The sequence below is a fragment of the Thermobia domestica genome, chromosome 2, assembly GCF_964235325.1.
Source record: "Thermobia domestica chromosome 2, izTheDome1.hap1.1, whole genome shotgun sequence".
In the NCBI taxonomy this organism is placed as follows: domain Eukaryota; kingdom Metazoa; phylum Arthropoda; class Insecta; order Zygentoma; family Lepismatidae; genus Thermobia; species Thermobia domestica.
In genome coordinates this window covers 89,396,377-89,412,964 of record NC_137455.1, presented here as the reverse complement: position 1 = coordinate 89,412,964, position 16,588 = coordinate 89,396,377, and the positions used below count along the sequence as shown (strand labels likewise).

Here is a 16,588-nt window from a genome sequence, read left to right as displayed (position 1 = left end):
TTCTACTATGATACAGTATCTATAATGGTCTATAAATATTTTCCTGACTTTACGGACACCAAAGATAGTAAATTTTATTTGAAATTCAGAGTAAATATGGTGTACACTTCTTAGTAGAAAGCCATTAGAAAATTCTATGTAATTTATAGAATAGTTCTAATTTAAAATGGGGAGGAATATCTGGCCTATTACAAGCAAGAATTCGTTGACATTCAGTTTGCTCACCGAGACAGCTCTAAACGGCAACAAATACTTGCTTCTGATTGGCCGAAACTAAATGTCAACTACTTCTTGATTGTAGTTGGCCAATTATCTTTCCATATAGAAACCTAAGTTGCTTATTTCAAATAAGGATACATTACAGTTCTTAGATTCAATTGTCCTTACTAGCTGCCAAAAGCTACGTAAATTAAATTTATACTATATTATTTAATTGGAGAGCTATTTTATAAATATGATTAAGCATCACTTTTTAAACGTATTTCCACTAATAAAGTGCATACAAATTTAGTTTTAATTTCAAATAGAATTTATCTTCTTGTTGGTAGTCATATATAAGAAAAAGCTTTATTATGCTATAGTTTTCTAAAATGTCATAAAATGAATAAAATGAGAGAAATAAGTTATGAGAAGAACTCTTATCGAATATGAGTTGGTATGCAATAATATAGTATACAATAATATAGTACCATTTGAAAGAGAGCAAAGTCTAGATTTTTGACCTTACACTCGTAGCACACGATAGGCACTACACCATAATGTACAACTCATTAGGATTGTTTTTTCTGCAAAACTTAAGTTACAATGAATAGTTTTGAGGCTGATCTTCCACGGAAGGTTTATGCTAAAGATCTTATAGGAAATAAATTTTTTGAGTATGCTCTATGACTTGTTCTTTCGTAATGAATTTCAGTATATGTATTCAAATTCCAGAGACGGCGGGAGCTCAGGTGGTTCGGATTCCACGTTAATCAGTAGGTCCCGTCTCATATAGCCTCGCTGCTGGAAGGGGCCTTAAACTCCAAATCAACTCAACTCAAATTCCAGAGAATTTAATTTAAAGGGTTCTGGAATGGCATTAGAGAATCAAGGGAAAATTGACACTAATAAATTTCCCTCAAATTTATATATTCCCTTTTGCAAGAATTAGGCAGAACAGGAATTTCTGTTTGCCTAAAGATAAGATTAGATAAAATTTGTGTTACAAAGTGCTATAGGGTCATTAGGCAGACCAGGAAGGAACTACATGCCTTTTTTCGGATACTGATTTGTTCCAGAGTAGCTGAACGGATCGATTAGAGTGGAATGAAATGAAATTGAGACATATTTTGAACAGTGAATTGAAACCTATTTCTAGGTAAAGAAGAAAAGAGGGAAACAACATGAATATATCAGTGCGCAAGGATTCTACACATTTCTGACTAATGACCAAACAGCAAGCAACTTAACTGCTACTACTGCACGCAGAACCTGTTGTTGTCACAACAGGTACCGGCATGTGAGAGATTATAAGCTTATGTAAGTAGTTCAAATTGAAAATATATAAGAGTAAACATTCTAAGTATATTTATTTGTTTTCTTCTGATTAAACGGTGTTACATATTTCAAAACATAACGGACAAAACTATTTCCTTCACACTGAATGTCATATGGCGCATAATCATGATTTAAGCTTTCGTTTAATACTTTGTCTTCGCTGTGTAATGTCTTAATAAAGTGGATCTAGATATACCATATAAGAACTTACTGTACGGTTAATATAATGCAAAGCAACTGCATCGAATGAATAAAACTGAATTTCTTAACAATTCTACAATATTATTAGCACACACACACACACACACACACACACACACACACACACACACACACACACACACACACACACACACATATATATATATATATATATATATATATATATATATATATATATATATATATACATAAATCGATAGATCTAATTGAGCTGAACACAATTATGTAGGTCAGTGTAAAGCACCTTATGCGCAGTTTTCGAGAAAAACAAATTTTTGTACCTAGGTAAACATAAAAATTGATGCCATACGATAGTGCCATCTACATTTGAAACTGATAGTGGAGTATACTCCAGTTAAACTTTTCATTATGACATTAGCAATACTACAGAACACAATATGGTTAATGGGATATAGCCTAATACTATGTTTAAAACTTGAATTTTTGTTTAACTGTTAATCATTTTTAACATTTATCATCATCATCATATCATGTAATAATATAATGAACTTAATAATCTTGCATTGAAAATTCTAATAGTTAAGTTTTATAGGATAACCTGTTTATTGCAAATTCAATTACTGTATTACTGCTTAACAAGGTTGAATTTAGTGGTGGACACAAAAACCAGTTTTTCGGTTTCCGGCTTTCAAGAAAACCTTAACCGGTTTTTGAAAATTTTCATTAACCGGGTGTTCGCCGAAACCGTTTTCACCGAAGCAGGTTTCGGTTTTCTCCAAAACCGGTTCAGTTTTTTTTACCACAGCAGTTTTGGTTTTCTTCAAAAGCGGTTCATTTTTTCATCGGAACCGGTTTTGGTTTCTACAAAACTTGTTCTATTGCTGACCAGAATAGTGTTTCGTTATTCTCCGGAAACCGATTCCGTTCCCACAGAAATAGTTTTATGTTTTCCAAAACAGTTTTGGGTTTTTAGTTTCGGTAAAAACCGAACCGGTTTTTGGAGAAAACTAAAACCGGTTTCGATGAAAACCCTACCGGTTTCGGAGAAAACCGGAATGACGATTTTAATAATTTCGGTTTTTCTAGAAACTGGTTTCCTGTTTTTATAAAAACTGGTTTTTCCCATCCCTAGTTGAATTCAGACTTTTTCGTCCGGGAGAGATACGAACCAACTTTTCGGGCAGAGAGAACTCCCCGCCACATTAATATTCTTGCTTCAGCTGAGTTATTAAATACTGAGCTTATTTTTGCAATGTTTCCTTCGGAGGGTGAATTTTCTGCTATTTTCCACCCAGGTTTGTAGTCAACCCTATTTCTTCGACGGGGCAGAAATATTGCTGCTGAGGCAATTTAGAAATCACGGAACAAAACAAAAATGTTTGTTTATTTATTACTTATAAAATATGTTATAGAATCTGTATATTATTTATAGAATTAGTATATAAAATCTGTAGATCGTTTTCACCTTATATTTTTTCTGCGTATTTGTGAACACTTATTTATCTAAGTGAACACCTCAAAATTTCATGTGTTCTGAAGGTGTTCGCATGTGACGTTAAGCCTCCTGGGCACCCCTTAGTTCCAGGTATGCTCTACGGTTTATTTATGTTCAGAGTTAACGTTGTGTATCTCGACGGAACTATTCTTTGCAAGCGCATCTGATTTTACGTCTTTGAAGTTTGTATAGGTGCAATAATAAGATACTTGAGTTTGAAGTTCTTAGAGTGAGAAAAGTCTAATGAGACATGTTTGGTGCGTCTAAAAAGAGGTACCGGTATATCAATTTACCCAGAAATGAGTAAAATTCGCTAAATTAAATTTAACTTGGTAAATAAAATTACAAGAATTCCAATCTAGTTTTGCTTCGATTTAAAAATTGTTTACAACGTTCTATTTTAGAGAGAACAAAAATATTTTATGGCGGGTATCACCCCTCTCTAGTCCCTCCCTGACTACAGGCCTTACTCTTCTTAAATTAATCCCGGTTTTTAGTTAAAGAACAAATTTGCAAAATGAATTATGGAACATCCATGTTTGAATAGCTTGCAGATTCTCTAGTAATTATATATATTTGAATATTGAATGTAAAATTACACAAATTTTGACGTTTCTAATAAACACACGATATGTAATTTACAATTTTATTTTATTGACTACATATTCTTATTTTTATATTTTAAAATGCATAACTTGTAAAAGTATCTTTCATTTTTTCGTTTTATATTTAATATTATTAATAATGCGTGTTTAAATATTAATGTAGACCTATATACATTTCCTACTTTCGTGTATACATTTTCATATTTATATAACAGAAAATACAGTTACATAAACAAGCTTGTAGTAATGAATATTTTATCAAGTTAAATGCTTTGAGAATAACTGGAATATAAAATTAGCATTGTTTTATTAAAAGGGAAAATATTTGGAGATACTCCTTGTATATACAATACTCAGTGCTTTTGGCAATATTTTCAAATCGATTCTTATGTTAGTCATAGAGCAAAATTAGTCATAAGAATAATATAAAATTAAAGAAGCAGGTAATCTATTGTTAACTTCTGTACCGTATTACTCTATTGTCTTCTACCAAATAGTTTTATCAACAAGAATGCTGTAATGTCAGTGAAATATTCATTCCGGTTATTCTTGAAGTTTTCATGTATTACATGCAATATCCGAAACAAAAATCAAGCTATTATCTCAATTAAATACTGCATGTGTGTATTTTTTTTAACCATATATCTGTAATGTTTGTAAAATAATTCCTACCGTATAATTTAATACATAACACAAACAATATTTCTAATATTTTGCTTTTCTTTTTGTTTTGCTTTGCAGACCTTCAGCGTTTTGGATGGCAGTTCGGAGGGTTAGTGAAAACTTTTCAGTGACGATTTCATGACCTCACGAGTTTATCAGCGGAAAACGAAGAAAACGCAATGACGAAGTTAATTATTTAAAGTTGACCAGTGTTTGGTTACAATTTAACAACGCAATGACCTGAAATATTGTACAGTTTCATAGTTAGAAGCAATTTTGCTTTTTAAAAATGTAAAGTACAAATTCATGTGAAAGAATTGAATTCTTGAATCAATATTTCTAATAAAGTTAAACAATGACTTGAAAGTCAATTTAGGTGTATGTATTTTAAAAGTGCAGCGAAGATACAAAACACTGTGCTTTACGCTAAATTCAGTAATTTCACAATGGCTTGAGCTATTTTGTTTTGTGCAACACAGAATTCGGCTTTGTACCAAATGATCCAACTGTAAATAGTGCACACTGCACGAAGCAACTGTCGAATAATAAAATGTCTGACACGTCCAGTAGTAAGAGCTCCCTCTTGCAATATCTTTGTTGGAGCACAGAAAAGCTAACACCACGACAGTTTCTAGAGAAGTACTCCCTCCCTCGACTGGCGAGGATTAGTGACCCAGGAGAATCTGCTCTTAGCGTGAATCTCTCTCAGCCTCTAGTCCTGTATCGTAGTTACAGAAGTACCAAGATTCAAGCAAGAAGTGTAAAAGCAACTCGATCTGGAAAATGGAAAGAAGTCGGATCACCGGTTGTTATTCCGGAATCTTACACAGGTATGAATTTCGCCATTTTTAATATGTAATCCAATGTTGAAGTGTCGTAGTACCGGTTTTCATTTTATATACTTCCTTTTTTAAAAAACCGAAATCTATTCGAGGTCTATATGCAGACAGTACGAAGTGAATACCTCCCGTTTATTTGCACTTATATTCTTATTTAAGACTGCGTAGTTTTAACTTTAAACAGTTTTGAAATTGAACAAATATTAAATATAATAACTTTTCCGAGTCACGTACACATCATGTGTAGGTATGAGCATGAGACAACAATTGACGGCATCTCGCCTCGAACATGTTTCATAAAAGCAATGTCTCGCCTCGAATAATGTATTTGCCTCTATTGGAAGAGCTTTGTCTCGTCACGAAAATGTCTCGTCTTATCTCGTGCGCAATCCTACTTGTGTATTCCATCTGTTGTAGTGACGATGCTAGATGGCGGCAAGGAAAAGTTCCACCCCTCCTCCCCGGTGACATCTTCTCTCCATCCAAACAAGTTTATATTGCAATGTAGGTCAAATAATATAAAATTATTATTTGCGGTATACAAAAAAAAAAAGTCCTCCGTTTGCTCTTCCAAACAATAAAAGATGGCGTCGTCACTGATCTCTCCAAACCGTCGGGCGATCATGTTACCTCAAAACTGGCAAGATTAAAAATTATTCATCGATAACTAGGATCTGAAAGATTTGTTGTTTGAACAGCGTTGTCAGAAATTTTATGATTCTAGGAAATATCTGGTAGGCTTATTCATTTGTTTTTAAAATAATGACAGTAAATTTGTGACATGCAAAAACTTACTAGTAAAGTTCCTGCTCTCCCCTCCACACTACATAAATAGTAAGTAAATATTTGCATCCGAAATTGTGATAGTAAGTACTAGCACGTAATTTTGATTTTTCTTTTTAAACCGACTATTTAGAGATTGAACTAATCACTTACAAATGTCTACAATAACATCAGAAATTTCACTAATTTAATGCGTTCCTCTTACTGTTATGACAGAAATTACCTTCATGTAGATACTGTTATTCCATATTAACCCATGAAGACTTACCAAGAAAATGATTTTCAACTCCGCTGTTTGCTTCAAAACAAATATGCAAGGAACGAGTATTGTCGGTGTTGTTTGTACGTAGTTGATTTACGTTATGCTGTAACATACGTAATTCAACGTCAGACATTTGAATTTAATCAAGAGATTCGATACGCTTTGACGTAGAATATCTCGGAAACGGACATCGGCATTGAGGAAACAGAAGTTTTAAAATAAAACATATGTTACAGTGGTTGGTCTGGCTTAATTATATGAAAAGAGAGAAAGGTTATAGGTGTGTACTTGTGTTGGATGATGCAAACTCGCGGAAGTACAAGTTAACAGTATAAGTTAAAGAAAGTTGTTTAGCTAGGTCGAAGCATTTTTATGTGAAATAACTCTGTATTAGGCTTTCTTTTCTCTCGTGTTTTAAGGCGGAGGAACTTCAGTCTAGACAAATACATGTTTACCTGTTCACCTTTGTTTTTTAAGTATTTGCATTAAAGAAAGAAAAAGTAACGCCTAAAAGATCTGAACATATTGGATATGGGGACATGATATGGTTTAGTGGTAGTGGTATGATGTAGCCGAGCGATCTGAAATGTTAGGTTGGCGATTATGAGGTGAAACCCACTGGGGGTTCGAATCTCTTGAAAAACATTGGCGTTTTTTAACTGTCCTCGAAGTTTCTGTGTTCGTGTCCTTGTTATTCTGTATTAGACCTAAATAGAAAAGCGTATAATATTCATTACAAGACCATGGAGACATACGTCCTGGTTGAGGCGAATATTAAAAAAAGAAATGTAGCAGAATGCTCATCACTGGTGCGAAGGGTCATTGGGTCGATCCCAGACCACGTGAATTTGTGACAAACAACATTGTGTTCATGAGTTTTCTCAAGGTCCTCGCATTTTCTCCTATATTCTTATTTCACAATTTTTCATAATCATTCATTTTCATTATTTACTTGTTCGCTTCAGTTTACAAAGGATAAACATGGGACGTTAAACTGCAGATTTCATTTCATTTTCAGAATTTAGTATGATGATATAAATCTCCCAGTTCTATAATATGTGTTTTGATTTTTCTTATTATTGTACCACCTTGCATTCTGCTGTCTACACCATTACAGTGAACAGTGGCGGCGATTGGACGTTAAAATTGGGGGAGGGGGGCAAGACATGATCTGAATATTTGTATATCAGTGTTAGCTTTCCTGGTTGTTTCTAACACTTTGTTTGATGAAAGGTTGTATAACTAATAGGATACTATCTTTTTTAGTTAAAATACCGTATATCGTATTTCATATCTTATTAAGTAAATTGACAAAAGCAACGCAAGTAGATACTAGTCTTTTGTACTCTTAAACAACGAAAGTATAAGAAGAGATTTGATTCCTTGCTCATGAACATCTTGAAATTCTGTCTGGAAAATTGTGTGATCAGATTATTTTACAAATTTGCAAAACAACTACTAGAAAGGATAATATTAATCGTAGTAATGAATAATGAGGCTTGTTTTGCAGAAGTTATATTGAAACTAGGAATTAATGAAGAAATTATATTTTTAATTCAACACATGCCATTAAATGTATGTATTAACTTACCCTTAGAAAATAAAAGACAGTAAATACTAGAAGCATATGCTATGATATTTAAAGAAATACGCAAGTGTAATATTAATGGCTTTGAATTGCAATTAAAACGCAATTCCTGTAGCTTTCTTAACTCCACGGGAAGACAAATAACCAATATATAGGGCTACTCACGCAACGACAAATATTATGTGACACCATATTTTCTATGAACCAGTAATACATACAAAAACGTTATATTTCCAAATAAAACTATATACATTAAGGGTTCAGTTTAAAAAAAAAGTGGGAAGCAACTTCCCCCTCTAACTAACTAACTAACTCTATGGCCTATGGAATCCGGAGGTTCAATGCCACGTTCACAAAAGCTCTCCACTGACTTCTATTCTTAGGCAATTGGATCCAGTTTCTACTTTATATTCCTATCTCTGCGACATCCATCTTAATATTGTTCTCCCATCTGCGCCTAGGACTTCCTAATGATCGTTTTCCGATTGGTCTTCCAGTCAAGACTTTGAAAGCTTTTCTACTTTCTTCCATTCTAGCTACATGACCCGCCCACCTAAGCCTCCTAGACTTGACGACCCTAACAATGTTGGGTGAACCATATAAATTATGTAGTTCCTCGTTATGAAGTTTCCGCCATTCTCCATTCCCGTTCCTCTTGGGTCCGAATATTCGTCTCAGGATCTTGTTCTCAAATACTTCCCTCTTTTGCCTCCCCAAATCGCCGCCCCTGGCAGTGAACCACAGCATAGCAACCCGTTAATTCCAGAAATTTCGCGCAAGGTGTAAAAATGTATAATATCAACCAAAATCCGACCGCCCTTTATCGTGGTATCGAAGATGGAATCAAGGAACCGTCAGGAAGGTGGCTGCAAACAGCCCAATACGAAGGGCTTTGCTTGGAATGTTAATCTTCTTTCATTATATTGTAATAAATACAGGTATGTTCGTATGTTCTATGCCAGAAAATTGCAAGACTTGTGATTTACCTTTATAATAGGATAAGTATAAATATCCGAACATCAAAGTGAATTTAACTGGAGCACTGAACTGATGCCGTATACTGATGGAGTATATAGACTTACACTTGTTTATTCCTACATTTTCAATAAATATTCAAACTTATATATGGTTATTTATGGTCGTTTGAGGCTCGTAGCTGGAAGGTGACCAGGGGGAGTTCACACTTACCCTGCGACCATATTCATCTTCCCTGAAACTTGTAGTTTGTTGGTTGGTATGGATGAATGTAAAATAACTCAAGTTTGCCCAACAAAATTATCTCCCCAGTCCCCCTTTGTTTTAGTATTCTGGCTACAGGTCTAGGTCATTTGCAGCAACAAGAACTATACGGTAAAATAAAATAAATTGTTGTATATCCAAGTGTATTCAGGAAGCTTTCTTGGAGATCGATAAATTGAATCAATTCCCATTTCATGAAGCGAGAGTAAGAATCTTCTCCTATTCGACTTAGTGTGCATATATGTATATATGTGTATCTGCCTGTCTGTATCTCATAAAATTTATTGGATTTTAATAAAATTTAGTACGTGCATTCCACCAATCTTAAGAAATATTCTAAGTCTATTGAAAATTGAAATGAAATGACATCAACATTTGCAGTTTTACGTTCCATGAGTATCCCCTTGAGGATGATTAATGAAGCGAACTATTATGAAATAATTAGTGGGATGAGCATGAGTGAAGAAAAGAGAGACCCCTGAGAAAAATCACGAACACGATGCTGTTCACCCACGAAACTCACAATAACTGGGATCGAACCTGGCACATCCCGTGCCAGAGGTGAGCGTACTATCACTGAGCCATTATACCTGTATGTTTTTTCAGAATCATGAATAATAAAGAAAACATGAAATATGTAAGCTTACATGTGTTTTGCACATTTGAGTGTTAAAGGAAAACACATACCGACTTCCTACACGTATGCATTTATTGAGAAACATGTAAAGTGTTTCATATCTTTCGCATTCTCAGTTGGTACACTTTTCTTCAGTTTTTCCATCCATATTTTATTATTCTTTTCTTAAAAAAAGAAAAGGAAGAAGTCTTCCTTTGTTCCTGCGACCATATGCGTATATAAAATATTTCATATTAACGAAACACCGGTTCCATAATGTAATGGCTGTAGGAAAAAAACATAAAGGAAATCATAAAAAAAAAAAGGACGGAAGAGTGAAACATTCCTTCTACTACTTTAGCTTACAGATGGAAGAAAGATCTGATCTTTCGTTTACTAAGGTATGTTTCTCTAGTAGTGAGCTCTGTCGTTGTAAATGATATCCTTCGATGCGGAAAACTTGGCTTTTATTCCTAAGGGAATATATGTTTGGATTCCACGTAGCATCCAATTCTATATAAAGGTAACCAAGAAAGTTCTGTTGCCTTTTCACGTACCACCGTCGAACATCGATATGTCACGTAAGACGTACCTGGAAGATAAAAACTAGTCCCCATCAGCATCGACGACCTTCTGCCAACGTTCTGGAAGGCCATGAATTCTATCGCGGTAGAACTTGGTGGTCCACGAAGCGAAGAAGGTATCAACTGCATTTGGCACCTCCACTAGGGATTTGAACTGCCGTCCTCTAAGGTGATTGTCCAAGGAATGCAACAGGTGATAATCGGAAGGTGCAATGTCTGGGGAGTATGGTGGATGCAATAGTGATTTCCATCCATGGTGTAGAATGGTGTTCCGGGTCATACTAGCCACGTGGGACTTAGCGTTGTCCAGTAACAGGAGGACCTCTTTGCGATTTAGAAGTGCTGGCTCCAGAGTTTTGAGTTTTTCTTGAACACGGCTCAACTGCTGATAGTACACAGTTGCATTGATGCTATGACCAGCTGGTAGCAGTTCCCGATGTAGGATGCCACGAGCAGTCCACCAAACACACAGGAGTACCTTCTTTTGGTGCTGGTTTCGGCTGTTTTGGAACTGCTTCGTGGGACGGCGCCATGGAGCCGTGGAATAACCAATGATGACGGCGCCGTGGAGCATCGTACATGACCCACTTCTAATCACATGTCAACACCCTGTTCAGAAATGGCTTCTTCCTCAGACGAGACAGCAACGAAACACAGGTGTTTGCTCGCGTTGTTCTTTGGCCCGGAGTCAAATCAAGTGAGACCCATCGACCCAACTTGTAGTGCTTTCCAAACTGATGGAGGTGCTGCCGAATGGTTTCTCCACTCACACTGGATTGTATTCCCAGTTTCTCTTATGTCTGGCCACTGTTCGCCTCAATTGCTGTCTGAAGATCTTCATTTTGTACATGTGTTAGACTTCCGGCACGCAGTGCGTCTTCGAGTGTTTCGTCACCGTCCTTAAACTTGTTAAACCATCGCTGCACTGTCCGCGTAGTCACGACCCTCACCAAAGCCCTGGTATATCTTCCGCCCCGCAGCAGTAGCGTTTGACCCCAGTTTGAACTCGTCCTTATGACGCTCTCTGGAGGTCCCATGTTCACTCTGTCCTTACGCACGTTCACGATGTCACTGAACTGCCACAACCAGGTAGTATGTTGGCTATACCCACACCAACAACTGACCTTCGCCTTATCTCCATTCACATTCAACTCACGGTGTGAGGGACAATGAAACACAGACCTCCACAAAAAGCGATACAATTTTCTTGGTTACCTTTATATATAACACTCCTTGTTTGAAAAAAAAGTGGGGAGACGTTTAATTACAAAGAAATCTAATCATATTAGTCAATCATGATAAAAATGTACATTAATCTGTAAATCTCTGTAATGAATCTCTATAAGTTTAGTCTCAACTAGTAATTAATCGAAGTTGTACTGTGTATCAAAACTAGCAAATGCCTTCATTAGCTCCATTTCTTACTGCGGACAACATTTTTGCGTTTCTCTTTCTGCGTATTTCATATAGAATTCGCTTAAACTGAACTCGAAGTCTTACACGAAATTCGAACATCTCATTTGGGTATCTTACAAGTAAACCTTACGTTTGGGTGAATCGAGTTGCTGACTGAGACACATATGGAAAAGTAGTACTAAATGTGGTCAGTATTTCAGTGAAGTTATAGGTGCGAAGCTCCAGGGGTTTAGAAGATACAGCTACCAGAACATCACATGGAAGTACAGAATAGTTGTCATACAGTTGGAGGTAAAAGCTCTTTAAAACCTCTTGTAACGACAAAAGGTGAATAACAAATATATGGGTACATATTAAGACTAGGGCGAAGTCATATATTGAGGGTATACCTGACGGCGGCCATCTTGAAATCCGCCATTTTGAATTAAGGTTACGTTTTTAAAATAGGAATAGGGTCATGTAATACATGATTTAAGGCGCAAATTTAATCAGAAGAACAATGGTGACGTTAATTTTGATTTACGCGCAATTGGTAAAAAGTTACAGGGAAATTAAATATTGTTGCAGCATATGTATTAGTCCTTTACCCTACCTTGTACATTTTGTGTTAATGATAATAATTAAATAAAAAGCAGGTGGATAAATATTAGGTCTATGGTAAGAGTTGCCTTGCTGGCGGCCCTGTTCAAATCCGCCTTTTTGAATTAGACAAAAGTTTTAAACAAAACGCATAACATTGACACCTTATTAATAGCAAATTTTACCGTAAATCTAACGGTATAACCATTTTTGCTTTAATCAGCATTTGTTATTGCATAAACAAGTTGCCAATTGAAGGAAAAATGACCAAAGTGGAATTGAGTCATAATTGAACTTGGGTCTTTCTTCCAGAAAAGTCCTCAATTACTACAATCAATATGTAGTTCAGAAAAGAGTGCATGACTTCCACAAATGCTATGCTCACAGTGAGCACACCTGACAAAGGCAATCGAGTTACAGTCGAGGAGTGACACATTTGTCGTTAACAATTCCGTCAAAGCAGTAGTCGTAAGGAGCGATCCATTTAATTTTGTGCTGGTTAATGATAAAGCAAAAATGGTTATACCGTTGGAGTTATGGTAAAATTTGCTATTAATAAGGTGTCACTGTTCTGCGTTTTGTTTAAAACCTTTCTCTGATTCAAAATGGCGGATTTGAACATGGCCGCCAGCAAGGCAACTCTTACCATAGACCTAATATTTATCCACCTGCATTTAATTTAATTATTATCATTAACACAAAATTTACAAGGTGGGGTAAAGGACTAATACATATGCTGCAACAATATTTAATTTCCCTGTAACATTTTACTAATTGCGCGTAAATCAAAATTAACGTCACCATTGTTCTTCTGATTAAATTTGCGCCTTAAATCATGTATCACATGACCCTATTCCTATTTTAAAAACTTACCCTTAATTCAAAATGGCGGATTTCAAGATGGCCGCCGTCAGGTATACCCTCAATATATGACTTCCCCTAGTCCTAATATGTACCCATATATTTGTTATTCACCTTTTGTCGTTACAAGAGGTCTTACAGAGCTTTTACCTCCAACTGTATGATAACTATTCTGTTCTGTTCTAGTAGCTGTATCTTCTAAACCCCTGGAGCTTCGCACCTACAACTTCACTGAAATACTGACCACATTTAGTACTACTTTCTCATATGTGTCTCAGTCAGCAACTCGATTCACCCAAACGTAAGGTTTACTTGTTAGTAAAGTGCCCCGAACTCCGTTTTCTTCCCATCTAAGCCAAGTATCAGAAAACGCCAAATATCAAATTTCATGTCTAAGCATAAGGGTTTCCGGGATATATATATTTTATTTAATAATTGCCATCTCCTATTTCACCCCATTCTACGTCGAATTTCCAAAAATTCTTTCTCAGTGGTGCCTTACGTCAATAGTTTCCAATCTTTTCTAAGTGACGACATATTTTACTGATCTCCCACCCCATGGCGACACACTTGTTTATTTTTTTTAGTAGTAGTAATATAAAAATCATCACAGCTTAAGCTTATAAGTTTGTATAAGGTATGAACTGCATGTAGTAGTGAGCATTGTTCTTGAAGCTGAATGCATTGACTGGTACAACAGCTATCTCAAAATTGATTTTAACTAATTATTAAATATTTCATTATTTTTAAATTCTAAATTTATCGCAACACAGCAGTATGTTGCGACACACCGGTTTGGAACCACTGAATTACGCCACTAAATCTATATACTGTTTGCTTTTCAAGTTTCAATCTTAAAATAGTTTGTGTGGCGTTGATCAGTCAGTCAGGACTTTTTTTATGTTATTGGTTATAGATATTTTTCAAAACTAGTTTCTCTATTCATGAAGAAATTGTGATGAGCGAGCTACTAACAATACTGACTAGAGACGCCTTTGACTTAGAATACCGATAAAATGAGAGAATACTGATTAGAGATAATTAAGACTTGCTATAGAGTTTGTTTGTTAAGACTTGCCATTGTTGTTTGTAGTTTAATGTCCCTTTTCATCACTGAGGCTAGATAAGACAGGAACTTTCAGTTTGATGTGGGAACAAAATCACATGTAGGGTTGCCTACGAAACGAAACGAGAGGCAGCTCTTGCGATAGAAACACATATACATTTCGAGACGAGGTGAGGTGATTTTAGTTTAGCGTCCCGTTCTGCAGCAAGGCTATATGAGACGTGGACCTACTGATTAACGTGGAATCCGAACCACATGAGCTCCCGCCGGGAATTGAACCCGGGTCTCCCACGCCAAAGGCGCGTACAACATTTCGAGACGAGGCAGCATTTTTACCGCACCTTTACGAGACGAGACAACCCCAAATCTCGTTTTATAGGCAGTACCAATCATGCATATTCCCTCTGGGAACTGAACTAGATTGTTCAACATCACAGAGATTATAAGTAACATTTATGAATTTTAAATGTTCACTTTTCAATAAAATTAAACGAAGAATATAAAATTTATGTCTCTTTTTCTCACGACTTTGGTGATTGAACTTAAATCTCTTGCTGCCTGAACTACCCAATTCATGAAGGACTATAATCAGACATACCATGTAGATTTGATCAGCGTATTGATATATGCCCCCATTTGTCCTGGCTACATATACCAGAGCTCACTAATCCTTTATTCAAGTATTTTCTTGGGAATCGTGGTGGCTCAGTGGTAGAGCGTTTACTTTCGTTGCGTGGGGTTTATGGTTCGATACCAATTTGCACAAGTAGCATTTGTAATGGACGAACACCGGGTACGTGGGTTCTCCCGTTTCTTTCCGGTTTCTTCATTCCAGTATTTTATTCATTCTCATCACCACTGTCTCTTACTTGGCACAACAATGGGATGTAAAACTTAAAGATTCTGTTCACGAAAATGGGGTATTGATTGCACAAGAGAATCAATTCCAATACCAGAGTTATGAGAAAAAGAGGCATAAAGTTTGTACGGTACGCTTAAATACACAGGAAAGTTTTTTTTTTTTTTTTAACATTATAAGAGTTAGTTACAGTATTTGGAAATGAATTTTTTTTTAAGTTCTGAAAGGAGCTTCAGATAGAGATCTGAAGGATAAAATGACCAAAAAGTGGATTTGATTCCCTTGTACACTGAATACGCCAAATAAGAGTGCTCCAGTTAGGGAGAACAGCATTATCTTTCTTTTCATTTTTTAAGGATGCTATTGCTTCTTACTTTCGAAGCGTTTTCTGTACAACCAGTGCTCGAAATGAAAAAAATCTTGGAACACACAACGGCTTACGTATATCGTTCAAATTTAGAAGTTGAATTTGTCCTATGTTTCTGCTTTATTAGAAAGTTTGGTTGGGCGAGTTTTATTAATTTGTCTCTTTCTAAAGAAATCGTATTTGCCATAAACTGTATTTGTTCCCTCAGAAAAATAAAACTACTTTTATGTTTGAAAACCGATATTTCTTCTCCGTAAAAGAGATTATTTCGTGTTTTCCTTTTCAAAATGTCATTTTCTGTTTACACACAAGCTGATACTTAAACAGATCTATTGATATATCGGTATTCTCTCACGAATTTCGATCTTAAAAAGCGAAAACAAAAAATTGAATTTGGTTTGAAAACCGAAAACCTACTTTTTAGAATTAGGGATGCGCACGAGACGAGTCGAGACAGAATTTTTCTGACAAAATTCGAGTCGAGACACAGCTCTTCCAATAGAAAAATATACATTTTTCGAGTCGAGACATCCCTTTTACAGCACATTTTCGAGACGAGACAGCCACAATTCTTGTCTCGTGCGCATCCCTATTTAGAATCGAAAATTTTCCAAAGTAGGTTTGGAAGCACTAATTCTCTGACACACTGAGAAAAATCCATTATCCGGACAGCGGTATATTGTACAAATACAAGGATTCGTTATGTTTACTAAGGAAATCTGTACGGAGCGTACTTTATCCATATACTACATAGGTACTGCCTTTTACCCGCTTAGATATTACATCATGTCTCTGCAGGATGTCTGATATCTAACAATCTTCTGTATTTTACATACGTATACGTATGTTAAATACTTCAGCTATACGTTATATACGTCCATCTGTGTGTAAGATCCAGACCGCCTATAGACACTCTTTCTTTCGCCATGGCTGACGTCATTGAACTACCGTCTTTTGCTTGCGAAACGAGGTTGTTTACAAACGGAACAGAAGAGAGGAAGGAAACCTGGGAAGCCTGGGTAAGTACAATAGTTAACTTTTCTTTTA

At 35.8% G+C, this 16,588-nt stretch overlaps 1 protein-coding gene across 2 annotated transcripts in view; it reads left to right on the top strand.

The window, feature by feature from the left end:
- LOC145674014 (uncharacterized) overlaps window positions 1-16,588 on the top strand; it is a 135,646-nt gene that overhangs the window by 67,194 nt on the left and 51,864 nt on the right. The window contains exons 2-3 of one of the 2 annotated variants that reach the window (XM_081743842.1): window positions 1,358-1,518; window positions 4,561-5,312. In XM_081743842.1, coding sequence (XP_081599968.1) covers window positions 5,033-5,312 — 280 coding nt within the window. In that variant the 5' untranslated portion in view covers window positions 1,358-1,518; window positions 4,561-5,032. The remainder of the gene's footprint in view (window positions 1-1,357; window positions 1,519-4,560; window positions 5,313-16,588) is intronic. The other variant, XM_081743841.1, reaches the window with a different exon arrangement.